Raw genomic sequence first — 15,145 nt, 5'->3', positions numbered from 1 at the left:
CCGAGAACGGAACCGTGTCGGTGACGGCGCTTAGATTCAGTGGATGCATGAAAAAGTGTATGTGTGTGTATGACCTCGGACACTCTCTGACGCACTTCGTGTGGCGACTCGTCGGCTACAACTGTTCACCGTTCCTCTGCTCTGCCCTTCGCAACAGCTGCATCGTGAGGTCTTGCGCAGTGTGCCAAAACGGGTCATAGGCATTCCAGGTCATTTCTTGGCTGGAGGACTGCTGCCTTTGACCTCCGCTCTCAAATGCCCTGTTAAACAAGAAATCGAGGTCAAGTGGGTAGTCGGAGGCTGTGTCTGGGTCCTCCTCGGTCATATCGAAGTCCTCATACCTGTCACCATAGTGGTCGACACCTGCGTCCCCCTCAAGTCGGTAGCGAAAAACACTGCTATCGTACAGTTCCTCGTATTCAAAACTGTGCTGAGCAGTTCCGGGGCCGCGCACTGGATGCTGGGAAAGGTTGTGGGCCATGAGCCCAAGCATGATCTCCAGATGCGAGACGTTACTTGTCCCATCCCTATACTCGGCTCGACCCTCGCGCTTCCATCCACAGGGCGGAGTAACGAAGAGGCGGGCAGTGGGATCAAGAGAAGAATGTCCGGCGACGAATGCAGCGTTTCCGTTGTATAGAGGGACACCAGGGAGAGCCAGTGGGACACTGTAGCCACCACAACCCATGATGTGAACTAGGGCTTCCTCAAGGTAGGGCAAGCCGCTAAAGCGCTCGTCGATGAGAAACGAGACTTTCCCGCTTGTATGGAGATAGGCCATGGCCACACCCTCCTCCTTCGCAAAGCGGGAAACCGACTCCAACATCTGGTCGTGGGCTGTGCGAATGGGTTTGATTTCACTGGCTTGAGCGACATTAAACTGTGTCGAGTAGAGTTGGGTCCGTGGAGGCCGGAAGATGATTGGCAGGTCAGGGATGATGTTCAGGAGGCCTGTTGACGGGTCGCCATTGTCATTGGTATTGTATTTCCCACTCTTGTCTCGTTTGCGGACTGGGAATTGAACGGTAGACTGGGGACGGAGGGCTGGGAGGTCTGATGACATGTCTGACCACGCAAAGAGCTGTCGAATGCCCGGCTGACCAAGGAACACCTGCAGGACCCGGGTATAGTCGTTGTTGATCTGGTGTTGAAGCTCGGCCTGAGTGAGTCAGAGCTTGTACCTCACTGCACGAGGACCCAATTTACCTACCTCGTTGATAAGGTAATGTCCATCCGCCTCAAGCCGTTGCCAGGCCATCAGCCGCTCGGCCACATGGTCTGTGATCTCCTTTGGGCACGGTGCGTCCAGAAACTCTTGAAGACACCCGATTTGATCGTCTACGTCGTCGCCGACCCAACCTTGGATCTTGATTCCCCACTTGAAGGGATCATCCTTGCAAACCAGGGGGTCAAGAGTGAACAGCCATTTAGCGCTAGTCTTGACGTCGTATGTGGAGATGGATTGACTTTTAATGGGACGGTTTCGTGGATATCCAGGTTCATGAGCCCATGGAATCGTCCTGGAGTCAATTTGCCGGAATACGTCGCGCCAGGTGGACATGCCGGCGAAGTAGAGATGTATTGAAGAGGCAAGGGACTCAGAGGTAGCTACAGACTTGCAGCGTGCATATGTACGTTAATAAAAAGGCATCACTGATGCATATTCAAGTCTCAAGCTGGAGCTGGTGGGGCAAAGGGTCACGGACCGTGTAAATGCCACAAAATGTGGCGTCCGCGCCTGTGTGCATGTGTGTGCGCGGTGATGGTGTCTGTGTCGGTGTAAAATGTGTGCATCACTCGCACTCTCGTCACATCATTTTTGCTGTTTACTCACTCTGATATCCGTCTACCGTACCGTTCATCAGTTCTACATCCCCTCTACTACTTCCCATCGATGGACAGCGTCAGAACATCGCCCAATGCCCCGCTGGCTGCCAAGGCCGAAGATGGCGACAACCGTCCCTCTGCGTTTCCCCGTTCAAGCTGGCAAGGCACCTCATTTGGATTTCCTCCCTTCGCTAAGGATCGTGATAATGAGCAGCAAATCCACTGGGCCTGTCGAAAGGCTAGCAAGTTGTGGGCCCACATTGCCTCCAGTGCTCCCCAGACGGACTGGGCACAGCTCGGCAACCCAGGCTTCAAGTTGGCAATTGTAGACAGGGTGCTTGGGATATGAGTTCGTCTACTCGCGAACAACCCACTGACGAGGAGAAACCTATGGCGTCGCCGCAACGACGTTAAGTTACGATGCATCCCCAACACTGTATCGGAGTGGGTCACAATTACCAACGGCTACGTTGAGGAGGTGTACGACGAGGCGGTTTTGGCCTTCGAGCAGGCGCTCAGCGGCGAAGAATCCCCTCTCCAAATGCCGTCCAGGCTCGAGGTGCTCAACTTCGCACGCATTCTCATCAACCACACCTTCAGGCGCACAGTCGATTCGCGGCAGTACTTCACCTTCAGTGAACGCGGTTTCTTCGATCCACTGTCCCTCGGAGACTTCGCGCAGAAGGAGGGCGAGGTCAAGGTCGTCACACGCACCGTCCAGTTCTGCAGTCCAAGGGAGGCACGCGCAATCATCAACACCATGGCAGGGAGACACAACACCGCCACGTATGAGCAGCGTGCTGACCGTGCCAGGAAGGTTTGGGCGGAGCGTTTCAAGGAGGACAATCACGCCACTCAGCCAGTTGCAACGACCACGGGCCCCAAACTCGAACCGACCGCGGTGCTTCCTTCTGCGGCCGTTCTCCTTCCTGTGGTGACAGGACACTCCTCCCAGCAGACCTCTGCCCAAGGTGCCATTACTACATCTATCCCAGAACCACGCGCTCACACCGTGCCGTCGTCGCCACTCGGCACACCCCTTGCACCCCAACCAAGGCACACCACGTCCATGAACAGCCTCCGTACCCACGCTTTGGGCCAGGAGTCCTACTTCCAAGGTCCGATCAGCCACGCTTACGAAGGTGTTGTTCGAAACGGAGCAGTGTCGGCGCCGATAGTTTAAGCCATGTTTGAGGAATGCATGCAAAGTGACTGGGACAAAAGCTGGGATGCGCGCGCTACTGCCTCGACGCGTCATACCACCAACATTGAGCATTGTGAACCGAGTATTCGCCCACGATTTTGGCCCCCGCGGCCGTCAACGAGGGCTGGTGTGTTGCTTGGGTGCTTTGACGGTCACAATCAGAGAACCACGTATCGGCCACCAGGCCACCGGGTTCGACCCATGGACGGGGGCATAGTGTGTTTCTCCAGGGTGAGGTCACGTGATTTTGAAAACAATGAGAACCAAGTATTAGCCCGACTTGGACCCCCGGCCGCACCGACTGGAGGGATAGTGTGTTTCTCCTGGCCCAATCACGTGACTTGAGAGAGGAGAGAACGACCCATTCGGCATACTACTGCGAACCCCAATCGTACAGACGGCGGGACTGCATGGTTTTTTTCTCAACGGTTGGGAGGGGCTTACGCGATCTGAAAACTGAGAGATTAATGTATCAGCCGACATAACTGTGGCGCGAATGAGCTCAATCCGGCAACAGCATCAACCGCCTTATCAGTCAGGATGCCCACAGCCGCGTACAGCCGAGCAATACTGACACACGCACTGGTGATCAGCTGGATCAGGGATCGCCGCCACGTTGTAGTATTTCCAATGTTAGCATGGTGCACCACGTCCAAGCCGCTCCATCTGTACGATCACCATCAGCTGGGTCTTCTGACGCTTCTGGCGTCGGTGGACGGTTGGGTGGACGGTGTGGCAGTGGCAAAGGGGATCTGATCGGCAACCCAGGTTGCCGACTGACGAAACGCCACAGCAACGATATTTTGCCCCAAAGTTTCCAGAGCTGTCGGTGTAGACCGAAAGAGACCAAGGCCGGCAGTTATAGACGTTTCGGGCCGCCAAACGGCTCCGTCTACCGGTGGCCGGCCGGTGGCTTGATCGGCCACCAGTGCGATGCCCTTGCCTCGGTCTAGGACAGTCCAACTGACCACCGTGCTGCGCAACCTACGAGCCAGACCGAAGCCCGCGTAGGGTTCATGGCAGCACTTAACCCAGAGAGTGGGTGGGTGGGTGTCAGTCAGCACGCAGAGTCATACAATAGCCAAGGCCCTGCTGGAGAAGCAGCTCGCGTAAACCGAACGACGACGGCAGAAAGGGATGCATACTGTGCCGTCTCAGCCGGCTTCGTTACCGGCTTCGTTAGGATATACGCAGTGGCCATTCAGGTTGCGGCTGTGGCTTTGTGTAAGGTCCCCCGCCACAACCATTGTAATCCTCGGCTTAGAAACGTACAGTATTGGAGAGTAAGGTCACAGGCCTTCTTGAACGGAATGGTGTAAGATGCAGCGTAGACGGAGTGGCTTGGAACCGCCAGCTGACAGCTTGTCGGCGGGAAAACCCATTCCGTGTCCACCCCGGGTCCGCCACGGAAGAGTTCACTGGCGTCGACTTCCGCGTCCTTGTGTCTGCCATTTGGAACACGGAACGTGGCATGCAAGTTCGAAAGATCAAATGCGTCCGCCTTCCTCCTTAGCATGACAAATTTGAAGGCACAGTTGGGATCAGGAACATCACCTGGAATGATTTGAAGGAGGGTGACGGTCGCAGCAGAGAACACTTCGCAGTACCACTGCCGCCCATGCCGCCTGCCTTCCCCGCACTGCACCCGACCGGTGAACCTGTGTCAATTGCGCTGGGTGTGTGTGCTAGCTGTGTATGCAACGAAGACTCTGTGCGGTACCGAACGGGCCGGGCCGGCATGCCATATAGTACACGACAGAGCAGGTGCCTATATCACAACTGACACCGCAGTCACGGACTGGATCTGTTCAGTGACACTGATGAGGTGAAGATGGCCTTGCCTGAGCGCATGGCGCATGCATGTAGTGGGCAGTGGGCGGTGGGCGGTGGGCATCCCTCTTGTGCCCTTTACGCCTCTCTCGTCCTCCTCAACCCTCAACAGGAATCCAAGGCTGTGTGTGCAACTTGGAACAATGTGCCGAGCAAGAAACAGGCTCCAGGTGCACCAACGGGATACTTTGCAGCTGCGCAGATGGCTGAGCTGTCAGGTAGTCACTTGGGGTCCTCGATCAGTAGTGTGAGAAAGGTCCAGAAGTGGGTGGACGCGACGGCGCCGGTGGGATTTGTGGGTGGTGAGGCGGCAACTGGCGGCATCGTCTTTGTCAACAACAGTAGTAGTGCGTACGTTGCAATCGACCTCCATCAACAGCAGACAACACAGTGAGATCTGGAAGCGAGGTCTGCGATCTCCTGATGCCGCTTCGGCTAGGTAAGCGTTCTCTGGCAGCGTTGCATCGCGCGCAGAATGCGCAGATACGTGGCTTTGGAGGGATCTGGATCGATCTGGGTGACGTCTTCAAGCCTTGAAATGAGCATGCCCTTGCCCGAGGTCGTGGATTAAATATGAACGGAATACACTCGGCCGTACGCAACGGGTTGCCGGCGATCAGCGACGGTGTGTGGTGGAGGTGAGCGTCGCTTTTCGGGTTGCAAGGCCGTTCCAACCGATGTTCGGTACCGGTGCTTGGAAGGTACTGCCTTGGCGCCGCGGCGTCGAGAGAGCAGTCAGTAACACGCTGTCGCAGCTCATCCGAGCCCCGCGCGCGCGCGAGGGCCGGCCACAGCCTTTTCCTTGGGGAAGCGCAGCATGGCCGTGTTGGATGTCCCTGTGACCAATACTTGTGTCAAAGGCGCCCGGGTAGACGGAGGCCGTCTTGCTCTCCTTTTTCTCGTTTGCTCCTGACTGCCCCGGGGTTTATTGGCACTCGTGTGTCAGCTCGAGAGGAGAGGGAGGAGACGCGGTCATGTGGGACCCAAGTCAATCCATATCCGGATAGGCGTTGAAAGCTTGGAAGACTGGAAGGCCGACGGGGTTGAACGGGGCACCTCGGGGGTGGGCGGGCATCTGCACAAGGGGTGGAATAACCCACCGTCCCACCACACGGCGCGGTATGTGACGGGGCCTGCCCGGGGCAACGACGGAGGGAGAGGGGGTTGTGCACTGTAAGGTGAGGGGCTGACGCGGGGGCCGGCGGTCGAAGCGAGGCAAGACATGATGTGTGTGTGGTCGACTGTGTGTAGCACGCGCGCGCGCGTGCCGTGCCGCCTGATAAGCGGTTTGGAGTGAATGTGTGTTGCAGAAAAGGAAGGAACCCCCCCCTCACCCACTCGCCAACCCCCACCTCCCCCCGGTGTCCGTCACCAAAACCACACCACCCACTCCCTCCACCCTCCCTCACCCGCCACCACTCCTCCGGCTTGCCACCCCCTCTCGTCAAACGGTCCCATGTCGATTGGAAACGTGCATGCGCCGCTGCTCGGCCTCGCCCTCGAGTGCGCCGAAAGCCTGCCGCAAGAGCTTTCTGGGTGGATGACGTGGTACCGCGAGACGGAGGCTGCGGAGCAAGCTGCTGTGGCCGCCGCAAGCCCCCCCGGCACGGCGGAAAAGACCCAGTCGGACAATGTGCAGCGCGCCATTGCAATGGTCAAAGTGCTCTCTGCACCAGTGTCCACCATCTTCATCCCCAGACTCGACTTTTGTCCTGCAACCTTGCCGTGGGACTTTGAGTGCGTGCGCGTAGCCCGGGCATACTCGCAAGCCCCTAGCCCAGAGTGTTGCAGCCACCACAACTCGCCCCTGTCCCCGGCTGAATCCTCGTCCTCACCATCCGGCTCATCCCCCGCGTTTTCAGACTCGTCAACCCTCACTCCTCCAACCACCGTCTCCACCCCATCAGAAACAGCGAACACCCCACGACTAGGCGCCCTCGGTCTCTCAGATAACGACGACGAACAAGTAAAACAAGAAGACGAAGAAGAAGCAGACGCCGCCATGCCCCGCGAACCTACACGTAACCAGGTCTCCAACGGCCTCCAGTACGTGGCCCAAAAGCCCGCGTTTCTTCAGCAGTTTGGCTTTGGAGGTGGCCGCCGCGACGACTCGGACGATGAAGACGACGAGGGCCAGGGAAGCAGTAGCCGCCGCGGGCGTGACCTCCCCTCGCGCCCCAAGGATGGCAAGTGGGCCGGCGGCAGCGATGACGAGGGCGCCAACGACGAAAAGGACGGACGCATCCGCGACGAGTGGGACGAGATGTACGGCGGCGATGACGGGCCCCAAGTCGTTGTCCTCAAGGAGGGGCGTCACCTGAGTGCCGACGAGCTCGCGCGCGAGCGACGAAAGGGTGAGTTTTGATGCCCCGCAAGACGGGTCAGGTCACACACGAGGCTGACAAAAGTACCAGCCGCCGGTCTCCCCTCTCCACCACCAGCCGACAGGCCCGAGACCGACGCGTCAAAACCCACACCAACGTCCACAACAGACGCTGCGACCGCGGGCAACAAGAAGCCCCAGCGCCCCACCCCCGCGGGCGCCAAGCGCAAGCTTGTCGGTGACGCTGTTGCCAGTGCAAGCGCCGACGAGGGATCGAAGAAGAAGAAGAAGAAGAAGGCTGTCAAGGGCCTGCTAAGCTTTGACGAGGCCGAGGGCGAGGCCTAGCGGATTGAGGAGTGTTGCTTTGGACACGTTGCGTGGACCGCAGACAATCATGAGCAGAAGAGTATACAATAAGATAAAGAAAGAAGACCACCTGTATGCATGTATCCACCATCTCATCATGACTTCCCGATTGCACAAACCCGCGGCGGCTCGTTGGCTGGCGTCAAAAGTTGGGAATCTGGCACATTCTTGTCTTGTTTTCGTCATCTCCATCGCTCTCTGTCTCTCTCCATCACCTCACCATGCGGCCACCAGCACTCCGCCGAGCACTCGCCCCGGCCCTTCGCCTCACGAGGGGCCACGCAGGCTGCTCCAACCCCCACCACCACCACCCGCCGACACCGTCGTCCAGCTCGGCGTCGTCTGCCGCCCCCGCCCACACCCACCACTCCCACTCTCACTCCCACACCCCCACCCACGCTCACGTCCACTCCTCTGCCGCTGCACAGACCCCAAGTGCCCTCCCCCACCGTACTCCTGGCGCGGCGCTCAATGTCCCCACCACCGCCGGTGGCCCGCACGAGAGCGCGGCGTACTGCGCTTCGCTGGTGCAGAGGCTCGACCCGGATGCCTGGCTTACATCGTACTTCTGGCCCAAGCGCGAGCGAGACTGGTGGTTTGCGATCCGCGCGTTCAACGTAAGTGCCTTCAATGAAGTGTACATGCCCTGCATTTGGCCTTGAAGGCGTTGGAAGAGCGAAACAGGCGGTCCAGCTTGCGTCTCCAGCACATGAACAAGCTGCTGCTTCGCGACACCCTCCTTCCTCGTGCACCTGGAGGGCATACCCGCGCTTCCCTCAAGCTCTACTCACCACTGACTGACAACCTCCAGCTCGAGCTCCACCAGGTGACCACGACCGTCTCCCAGCCAGCCATCGCAGCCATGCGCCTCCAGTTCTGGCGAGACGCGCTCTCGGCAATCTACTCGGACAACAAGCCCGTCCCGCAGCACCCGGTCGCCATCGCTCTGGCGGAGATGCGCAAGGCGCGTCCCGTGATGAAGTATTATCTCTCGCAGATGATTGAGGTTAGGGTGAGTGCAGAGCCCTTCTCGTTGGGAGGTGGACAATGTCAAGGTCACTCCGGTCATGTTAACCGTGACTGGACGGGCGACCATGAAGCGCTAGCTTGCACTGCACGAGAACGGCACAGGCCATGGCCTCACTGCCGGCTGGATCTTCCTTACGTGACCAGCCGCAAGTGAGACCCAGCTAACACTCTCTCCTCCCAGGCCAAGACGCTGTCGCTCCCACCCGCCTCCCCTTCACTCGAAGAGTACATTACGACCTACTCGCCGCTCGCCGGTGCCCTCCTGCAAGGGCCCCTGCCGATCCTCCTCGCGCCCAGCGACGCGGGCACATCGCACATTGCGCACACGCTCTCGCACGTCGCCAACCTCCTGGCCGTCACGACATTGCTTCGCGGCATGCCGCAGCTCGCCGCCAAGCGCCAGCTCGCGATCCCCTCGGACGTGCTGGCGTCGCACGGAGTCGTGGAGGAGCAGGTGTTCCGCGCCGGCGCCGAGGCGAGCGGGCTCAAGGACGCCGTGTTCCAGATTGCCACGCGCGGCATGGACGAGCTCATCACGGCGCGGACAGACCTCAAGAGCGACAATGGTAAAGTCGTGCCCGCGCAAACCATGCCCCTCTTCCTCGCGGCTGTGCCGGCGGAGCGGTACCTCCAGCGCCTGGAGGCCGCCGACTTTGATGTGTTCAGCCAAGAGCTGCAAAAGGCCGATTGGAAGCTCGCACCCAAGATTTGGTGGACTTACCAGACGGGCAAGTTGTAGGCGGGAACGAGACAAGGGGAGGGGAGGAGCTTATAGACATCAATCATCGAGATGGACCACTCATTGCACCATTTAACCACTTGGCCACCGCATTGCAACACCCAAGTAACAGGCACAGGTATCTCTGCATAGACCACACTCCGGGCACTCTGCGGCAGTGTATGAACAACTCATAAACAGGCAAGAACCGAAAACGCATGGAAGCCATCGAAAAAAGGGTGCACAAGGAAACTGAGACTCTCGCTTGCGACTCCGCCATTGAGGGAGGCACTGCAAATGGCTTAGTTCGTGAACGAGAGTGCGGAAAGAAGCCACTCACCTTGCCTGATTCCAGCTATGCCAAGCGTTTGGAACGCGTGCGCGACCTGCCGCGCTCATAGGTTATCGACACACCGGTGGGCGGCGCCTGCCAGAACGCCGGGGCGGTGGACCAGTCGCCTCCAGGCTGGGGCGGTGGGACTGGCGAACGGCGGGTGTTGGTGGCCGCACTTCCATTACCCGTATTGGTGCTGCCTGTGGCAGTGGCAGAGGGGCTGAGTGCAGGCCAAGAAAAGTTGTAGTGGTCGGCATAGCTAAAGAACGGCTGGAAGGGCATGGGCGGGTTGGGAGGACCGAAACCGGGAGGAGGTGGGGGAGGTCCCCATGGGTCCGCGCGCCACGGCATCGTGGGCTCGGGGGCTGCCCATGGCCTGCCTGGCTGATGTCCGAAGCCTGGAGGGGGAGGGGGAGGCTTGGGCCTGGTCGAGGCGGACGGCGCAGGCTTGACTTGGCGAGTCGTCTTTGAGGGAGAGGCAGACTTGGAAGTAGACGACGGGCCGCGGTCGGTGGGACCTGGCGTTGAATACTGCGCGCGAGCCGAACCACCAGGCTGGGACGGCTTGAAAGGTGTAAAAGGTGTCGCGGAGGCGCGGGGTTTCCAGTCAATAGGGGGTGACTCGGCAGCAGACTGGGCCGAGCTGTCTGGCGACGGCTGGCTCGACGACTTGGAGCTTGCCGACTTGGTGACAGACACGGTCGCCTGTGAGAGGGCAAGCAACGATTGCTCAGTCACGGCGGCGTGCCCGTTGCAGACGGTGGAGATCCAGGTGCGGACGGCTCCCAGGCGGGTCTTGGCTTGCGTGCCAATGTGGCGGAGGATGGCAGCGATTTGGGACATGGCCTTTGGGTTCTCGACGCAGCCACTCCAGATGGCATTGACAGGCTGGAGGTCAGCAAAGAGTCATGTCCCTGCTCTTTCAATAACTCACAAACAAACCATCCTCATCCCACATAGCGTACAACGTCCACATGACGCCGCAGGTTCGGAGACCAAAAACAACCCTCGTGCTGTTGTCGCGAGGGAACTGTGACATGGCGGCGAAGTCTGCCTGAGCGTGAAGGCGGTTGTACATGCCAATGCCAAACCGCATTGAGCTGAGGAGACGAACATGGGTTGCAGCATTGTCGGTGTTGAGCCCACCGGCTTCGACAAAGAGCCAGGGGAACCATCCATCCACGAGAGAGCCTGCAAGTCAGCTGAATTTATTCTACAAGAACACAGCTGCCACTCACGCTGAGTTGTCGACCAGACAATGTTATTGTCCACCAGGGAAGGGATCAGAGTCAAGCCGCTAAGCGGACAGGGGGCTTCGGTGGGGCTTGGGGACGTCGTAACCTCCAGAGCGGTGGCGCGCAGGCCGACGGAGAAGCCAGAAAGAGGAACGAAACGTGACAGACCGAGCATGTCCTGCACCATGGGATCCGGGTTGGCAAGGCTGGTGGTTAGCAGGCATTCCTGTTAACCGTAGAAACCTACAGAGAAGCCACAGCGGGCCATTGAGTCACAGCAGCCACGAAGCGGGAGACGAGACCGGCATACGTCGAGTCGGGTGCGAGACGAGCATCGGCGGCGAACAGATCGTACAAAAGGCAGTGCGCATGGGCGAGCGCCATGGCCGAGGGAAGAGACTCTGTCGCACCGTACCGAGCTGGGTTGGCGGCGACGGCACGGGTCGCACTCTCCGGCCGTTCCTAACCATCAGCGACCCACGAAAACCAGGCGGCGAGGTCGAGAACGGTAAGAGGGTGTGTGTGTGTGTATGTGTGTGTGCCGCTGCAGACCCACACCCTCCACCCTCGTTACTCACACACGCTAGCGCCTCCTCACCAACGACACTGTCGCCCGAGCTGAGGATTGACGCAATGTACTCGCGTCCACTGGCGGGCGCGTCGTGCGCGATAATGTGGCGAACGCCGTACCCAGCTAGGACGAGGAGGTAGGCTGGTGGATGCTGGGCCGTGTGAGGTGGCTGGGAAGGGGGGCGGGAGGGAGGCTGTGATGCTGATAGGGATGGTATGAGGGGAAGTGGTGCGAGGAAGGGGTCTCTCCTGCCCAGCAGCTTGGGGCTGTCCATCGAATGGGTCTGAGCTGCTGGCGTGCAGTGTTGCGCAAGGGGGTCGTCAAAGTCTGCGCCTGCGCCGGACATGTCGACTAGACGTTCTGCGATAGAGTCGATGCTTGCAAGAGGGTCGTGAGGAAGTGGGTCGAACATGAGGAAGGATGGGCGAAAGAGGAATTGAGGAAGGGGGGAGGAGAGGTGGAGAGGGAAGACACGTCTCTGGTGCGGGCGATCAGTTGTGTCAAGTACAGTCAACCGACCCGGTCAGTCAAGTCAGTCAAGCCAGTCCCACCGTCCGTCGCCGTCTTCTTTCTTCGTCCTCGCTGGCTCGGATGTCCATTGCATGCAAATATTAGAGACACGGAATATGCAGGGGATGACAGGAGGGGATATGCTCTAAGTGCCCAGTGTCCTTTACGTCGGGGAGGGTGGTGGGTGGGTTGTCAACTCTGCACGGCTTCTAGGACGCCGCACTCTTTTCTAATCGGGGGGCGCGCGTCTCGGCCATGTTGATGGTGTGTGCTGTCGCGGCTACTGTTGCTGACCTCGCTCATCGTTTGTCTAGTGGAGGGTGACGGGCGTGTACTGCTGGGCGCCAAAGCCAGTCGCTGTGCCGGGGGTGGCAAAGCCCGGAGTCGAGTAGCCGCTGTGCTGGGCGTCGTGGTCAAAGGTGTCGCGGAACGGGCTGGTCGCGCCGCCGCGCTGGTAGTCGCCCATCTGGTAGTCGGCGTCGTGGGGCAGCGGGGTGGGGCTCATCATGCGAGGAGTGGCCGAAAGGTCGGCGGTGGCCATGGTGCTCACTGACGCGCCCCCCGAAGAGAACGGACGAGGAGGGCGCTGCATGGGGTAGTTGTTCTGCTCAGTGTACGCCTGGTTTGCGTCCCAAGCTCCCTGGTCACCAGAGTACCACTCCTTTTCGCCGGCACCGGTACCCTTCTTATTCTTGCGCTTGACGCAGAAGAAGATGAGAGCACCGATGAGAGCAATAGCACCAGCACCGATACCCGCACCAATACCAATCTTGGCGCCCATGGACAGCGCCGACGACGACGCAGCGTCCGAGGCAGCCTCCGCGACACTCGAGTCGGTGGCAGTGCCAACGGAGGCAGTGGAAGCTGCGGCCGCCGCGGTGCTAGACGATCCAGCGGGGGCGACATACCAGTGGGCCTCCTTGATAATGTCGGCACCCTTCTCGGCGATACCATAGGTCGAGGCCATGAGATGGGCTGAGATATGCATGGGCATGATCGAAGCGTCGATAACACGCAGGTTGTTGGTGCCGTAGACGATGAGGTTGGTGTCAACAACACCACCGCTGTCCTCGGGAAGCATAGAGCAAGTACCCAATGGGTGGTACTCGGTGCCACAGTTTGCGGTGTAGTAGGAGGAGAGGGTGTCGCCAGTGAGGGAACTGGTCGTGCTCGACTCGTTGGTCATGACAGTGTTCATGGGCGAAGCAGCACCAATCTTGCGAGCCCAGTTCCAGCCGTTGACGCCGATCTCGGCATCAATGCTGACACCAAAGTAGTCGGGGTTGATCGTAGGCTTGTCGAATGCCGAGTCCGAGTTGATAAAGAGGGTACCGCGCGACCAAGGGTGCTGGAGGGCAACCTGGATACCGAGCGAGGTGGTGCTGGCGCCCCAGAGCTGGAGAATGAGCTCAAACTGGCCAATACCCGTGGTGGTGAGCCACTCCTTCATGATGGTGTACTGCGCAGTGAGACCAGTCTGGACAGTGGAAGGGAGGGAGTGGGACGCATTCACGTCGCTGACAATGGTGGCAATGTCGATGGCGCTCGCAAATGTGGCGGCCGCGGTGGCACTGCCCGTAATGTCGATGTTGTCGACATAGCCAACAGCCTCGTTGATGTAGGTCCATTTGCCGGTCGCAGTGTCCCTCCACTCGGTGAGGGCGACAGCCTGGTCGGTGGTGTTGGCCTTGAACGCGGCCCAGTTGTCAAGGGTAGAAACCGTGTTCCAGTACTGAGTGGCAGAAACGTGGTCCTGGAGGTTGTAGCCGACAGGAAGGTCCTTGAGGACGGTGACGCCAACGGCCTCGAGGACCGACGAGGGACCAATACCAGAGAGCTGGAGCATCTGGGGAGAACCAATAGTACCGCCACAGAGAATGACCTCCTTGTTGGCCTGCACAGAGTAGGTTGCGGCCCCGGACGAAGCTGAGAACTGCACCCCCGAAGCGATGGCGTTGCCGCTCGCGTCCGTGGTACCGTTGAAGATGACCTTGGTGACCTGCTGGCCGGTGAGAATGACCAGGTTGGAGCGAGGGGCCAGGGGGTCGATGTAGCCTGCCTTCGAGTCGGAACGCGACTGGTTGCGGGCGTTGAGAGTCGAGGTGGTAAGAGAGACACCGTGGTTGTTACCGTCGGCGAGGTCCTTGGCAGTCATGCCGAGAGTAACCCAGGTTGGGATCCACTCGGCGTTGGCGGGGTAGATCCACTCCGAGTAGCCAGACTGGATGGGACCACCCGAACCGTGAGCGCTCGAGTTGACGATCAAGCCCATGTCCGAGATCGTCTCGGCAGGAGGCGCGGTGTAGTTCTCCGACTTGCGCATGTACTTGTACATCTCGGCCCAGTTCCAAGTCTGGTTGCCGTTGGGGTTGAGAGTGGCCCAAGCATCGTACTCGGTCTCGGAGGCACGGCAGAAGAACATGCCGTTGATGGCACCCGAGCCACCAAGGAGCTTTCCGCGGGGCCAACTCTTGACGACGTTACCAGAGTTGGTCTGGTTGGTGGTCGTGTACTGCCAGTCGTGCGAAGTGCCAGTCAAACCGTTGAGGTACGAGTAACCTGGAGAATCGAGGTCAGCATCTGTGGATCTGTGTGGCACTTGTTCCGAGGCCGTTTGAAAACGTACCAGGAATGTTAACATTGTCCGCCACGTCCGAGCCATCGTCACCGGCCTCGATAACGAGGACAGTCACGTTGGACCACTCGGACAGACGAGCGGCAACGGCCAGACCAGCGAGACCACCTCCGGCAATGACAAAGTCAAATGCCTTGCCGTCGGCGTCCGAGGCAGAGGTGGTGATCGAGCGCTCGAGCAGCCTCTTCTGAGGGTGGTGGTAGTTGCCCGCATCGTTGCTGTGGCCTTGGGCAGCAAGTACAGGGGCCGCCAGCGCCAGAGCGGAGACGATAGTGGAGAGAAGCATGCCGAAGACGAGGGAGTGGCAGGGAGAAAGAGGGCTAGGTGTCTGTCCGTGTCAGAACAAGTACTGATGGAGGTCTGCGCAGTGTTTGGGACATGGTCTCTATTCTCAGCCCATGGTCACTTACAGCTGCAAGGGGGTACACAGCAATGGATCAGACAGGCGCGAGATCCTATTTCTGGAAACTGAGCGGCTGGCTAGCGGAGTGCAGACGAGCGAGCCGAGTACGCTTGCAATGAATGACGAAGAGGGTGTGTTGTGTGGCCGCGGCGAAGGTGTC

The 15,145-nt window shown here is 59.4% G+C and overlaps 6 protein-coding genes across 6 annotated transcripts; 3 read left to right on the top strand and 3 right to left on the bottom strand.

The window, feature by feature from the left end:
* Nucleotides 1-115: 115 nt before the first annotated feature.
* Nucleotides 116-1,561, bottom strand: EHS24_008711 (uncharacterized protein; the record flags this gene model as incomplete). Its single annotated transcript, XM_028624016.1, has 2 exons — nt 116-1,159; nt 1,211-1,561. 2 exons carry the CDS (start codon nt 1,559-1,561, stop codon nt 116-118), a joined length of 1,395 nt encoding a protein of 464 aa, XP_028475990.1.
* Nucleotides 1,562-1,894: 333 nt separating this feature from the next.
* Nucleotides 1,895-3,010, top strand: EHS24_008710 (uncharacterized protein; the record flags this gene model as incomplete). Its single annotated transcript, XM_028624015.1, has 2 exons — nt 1,895-2,161; nt 2,243-3,010. The coding sequence occupies 2 exons, from the start codon at nt 1,895-1,897 to the stop codon at nt 3,008-3,010; spliced, it is 1,035 nt and encodes a 344-aa protein (XP_028475989.1).
* Nucleotides 3,011-6,317: 3,307 nt separating this feature from the next.
* EHS24_008709 (uncharacterized protein) lies at nt 6,318-7,529 on the top strand (the record flags this gene model as incomplete). The annotated part of the gene is made up of 3 exons (XM_028624014.1): nt 6,318-6,598; nt 6,653-7,215; nt 7,276-7,529. 3 exons carry the CDS (start codon nt 6,318-6,320, stop codon nt 7,527-7,529), a joined length of 1,098 nt encoding a protein of 365 aa, XP_028475988.1.
* Nucleotides 7,530-7,771: 242 nt separating this feature from the next.
* Nucleotides 7,772-9,318, top strand: EHS24_008708 (uncharacterized protein; the record flags this gene model as incomplete). Its single annotated transcript, XM_028624013.1, has 3 exons — nt 7,772-8,167; nt 8,215-8,562; nt 8,761-9,318. 3 exons carry the CDS (start codon nt 7,772-7,774, stop codon nt 9,316-9,318), a joined length of 1,302 nt encoding a protein of 433 aa, XP_028475987.1.
* Nucleotides 9,319-9,652: 334 nt separating this feature from the next.
* On the bottom strand, nt 9,653-11,849 carry EHS24_008707 (uncharacterized protein; the record flags this gene model as incomplete). The annotated part of the gene is made up of 5 exons (XM_028624012.1): nt 9,653-10,519; nt 10,566-10,822; nt 10,870-11,072; nt 11,114-11,328; nt 11,445-11,849. The coding sequence occupies 5 exons, from the start codon at nt 11,847-11,849 to the stop codon at nt 9,653-9,655; spliced, it is 1,947 nt and encodes a 648-aa protein (XP_028475986.1).
* Nucleotides 11,850-12,257: 408 nt separating this feature from the next.
* On the bottom strand, nt 12,258-14,868 carry EHS24_008706 (uncharacterized protein; the record flags this gene model as incomplete). The annotated part of the gene is made up of 2 exons (XM_028624011.1): nt 12,258-14,506; nt 14,574-14,868. The coding sequence occupies 2 exons, from the start codon at nt 14,866-14,868 to the stop codon at nt 12,258-12,260; spliced, it is 2,544 nt and encodes an 847-aa protein (XP_028475985.1).
* Nucleotides 14,869-15,145: the final 277 nt, after the last annotated feature.

The sequence above is a fragment of the Apiotrichum porosum genome (assembly GCF_003942205.1).
Source record: "Apiotrichum porosum strain DSM 27194 chromosome Unknown scaffold_7, whole genome shotgun sequence".
NCBI classification, from domain to species: Eukaryota; Fungi; Basidiomycota; class Tremellomycetes; order Trichosporonales; family Trichosporonaceae; genus Apiotrichum; species Apiotrichum porosum.
Note: the sequence above shows the minus strand (reverse complement) of the source record. Positions and strands in the feature narration are given on the sequence as shown.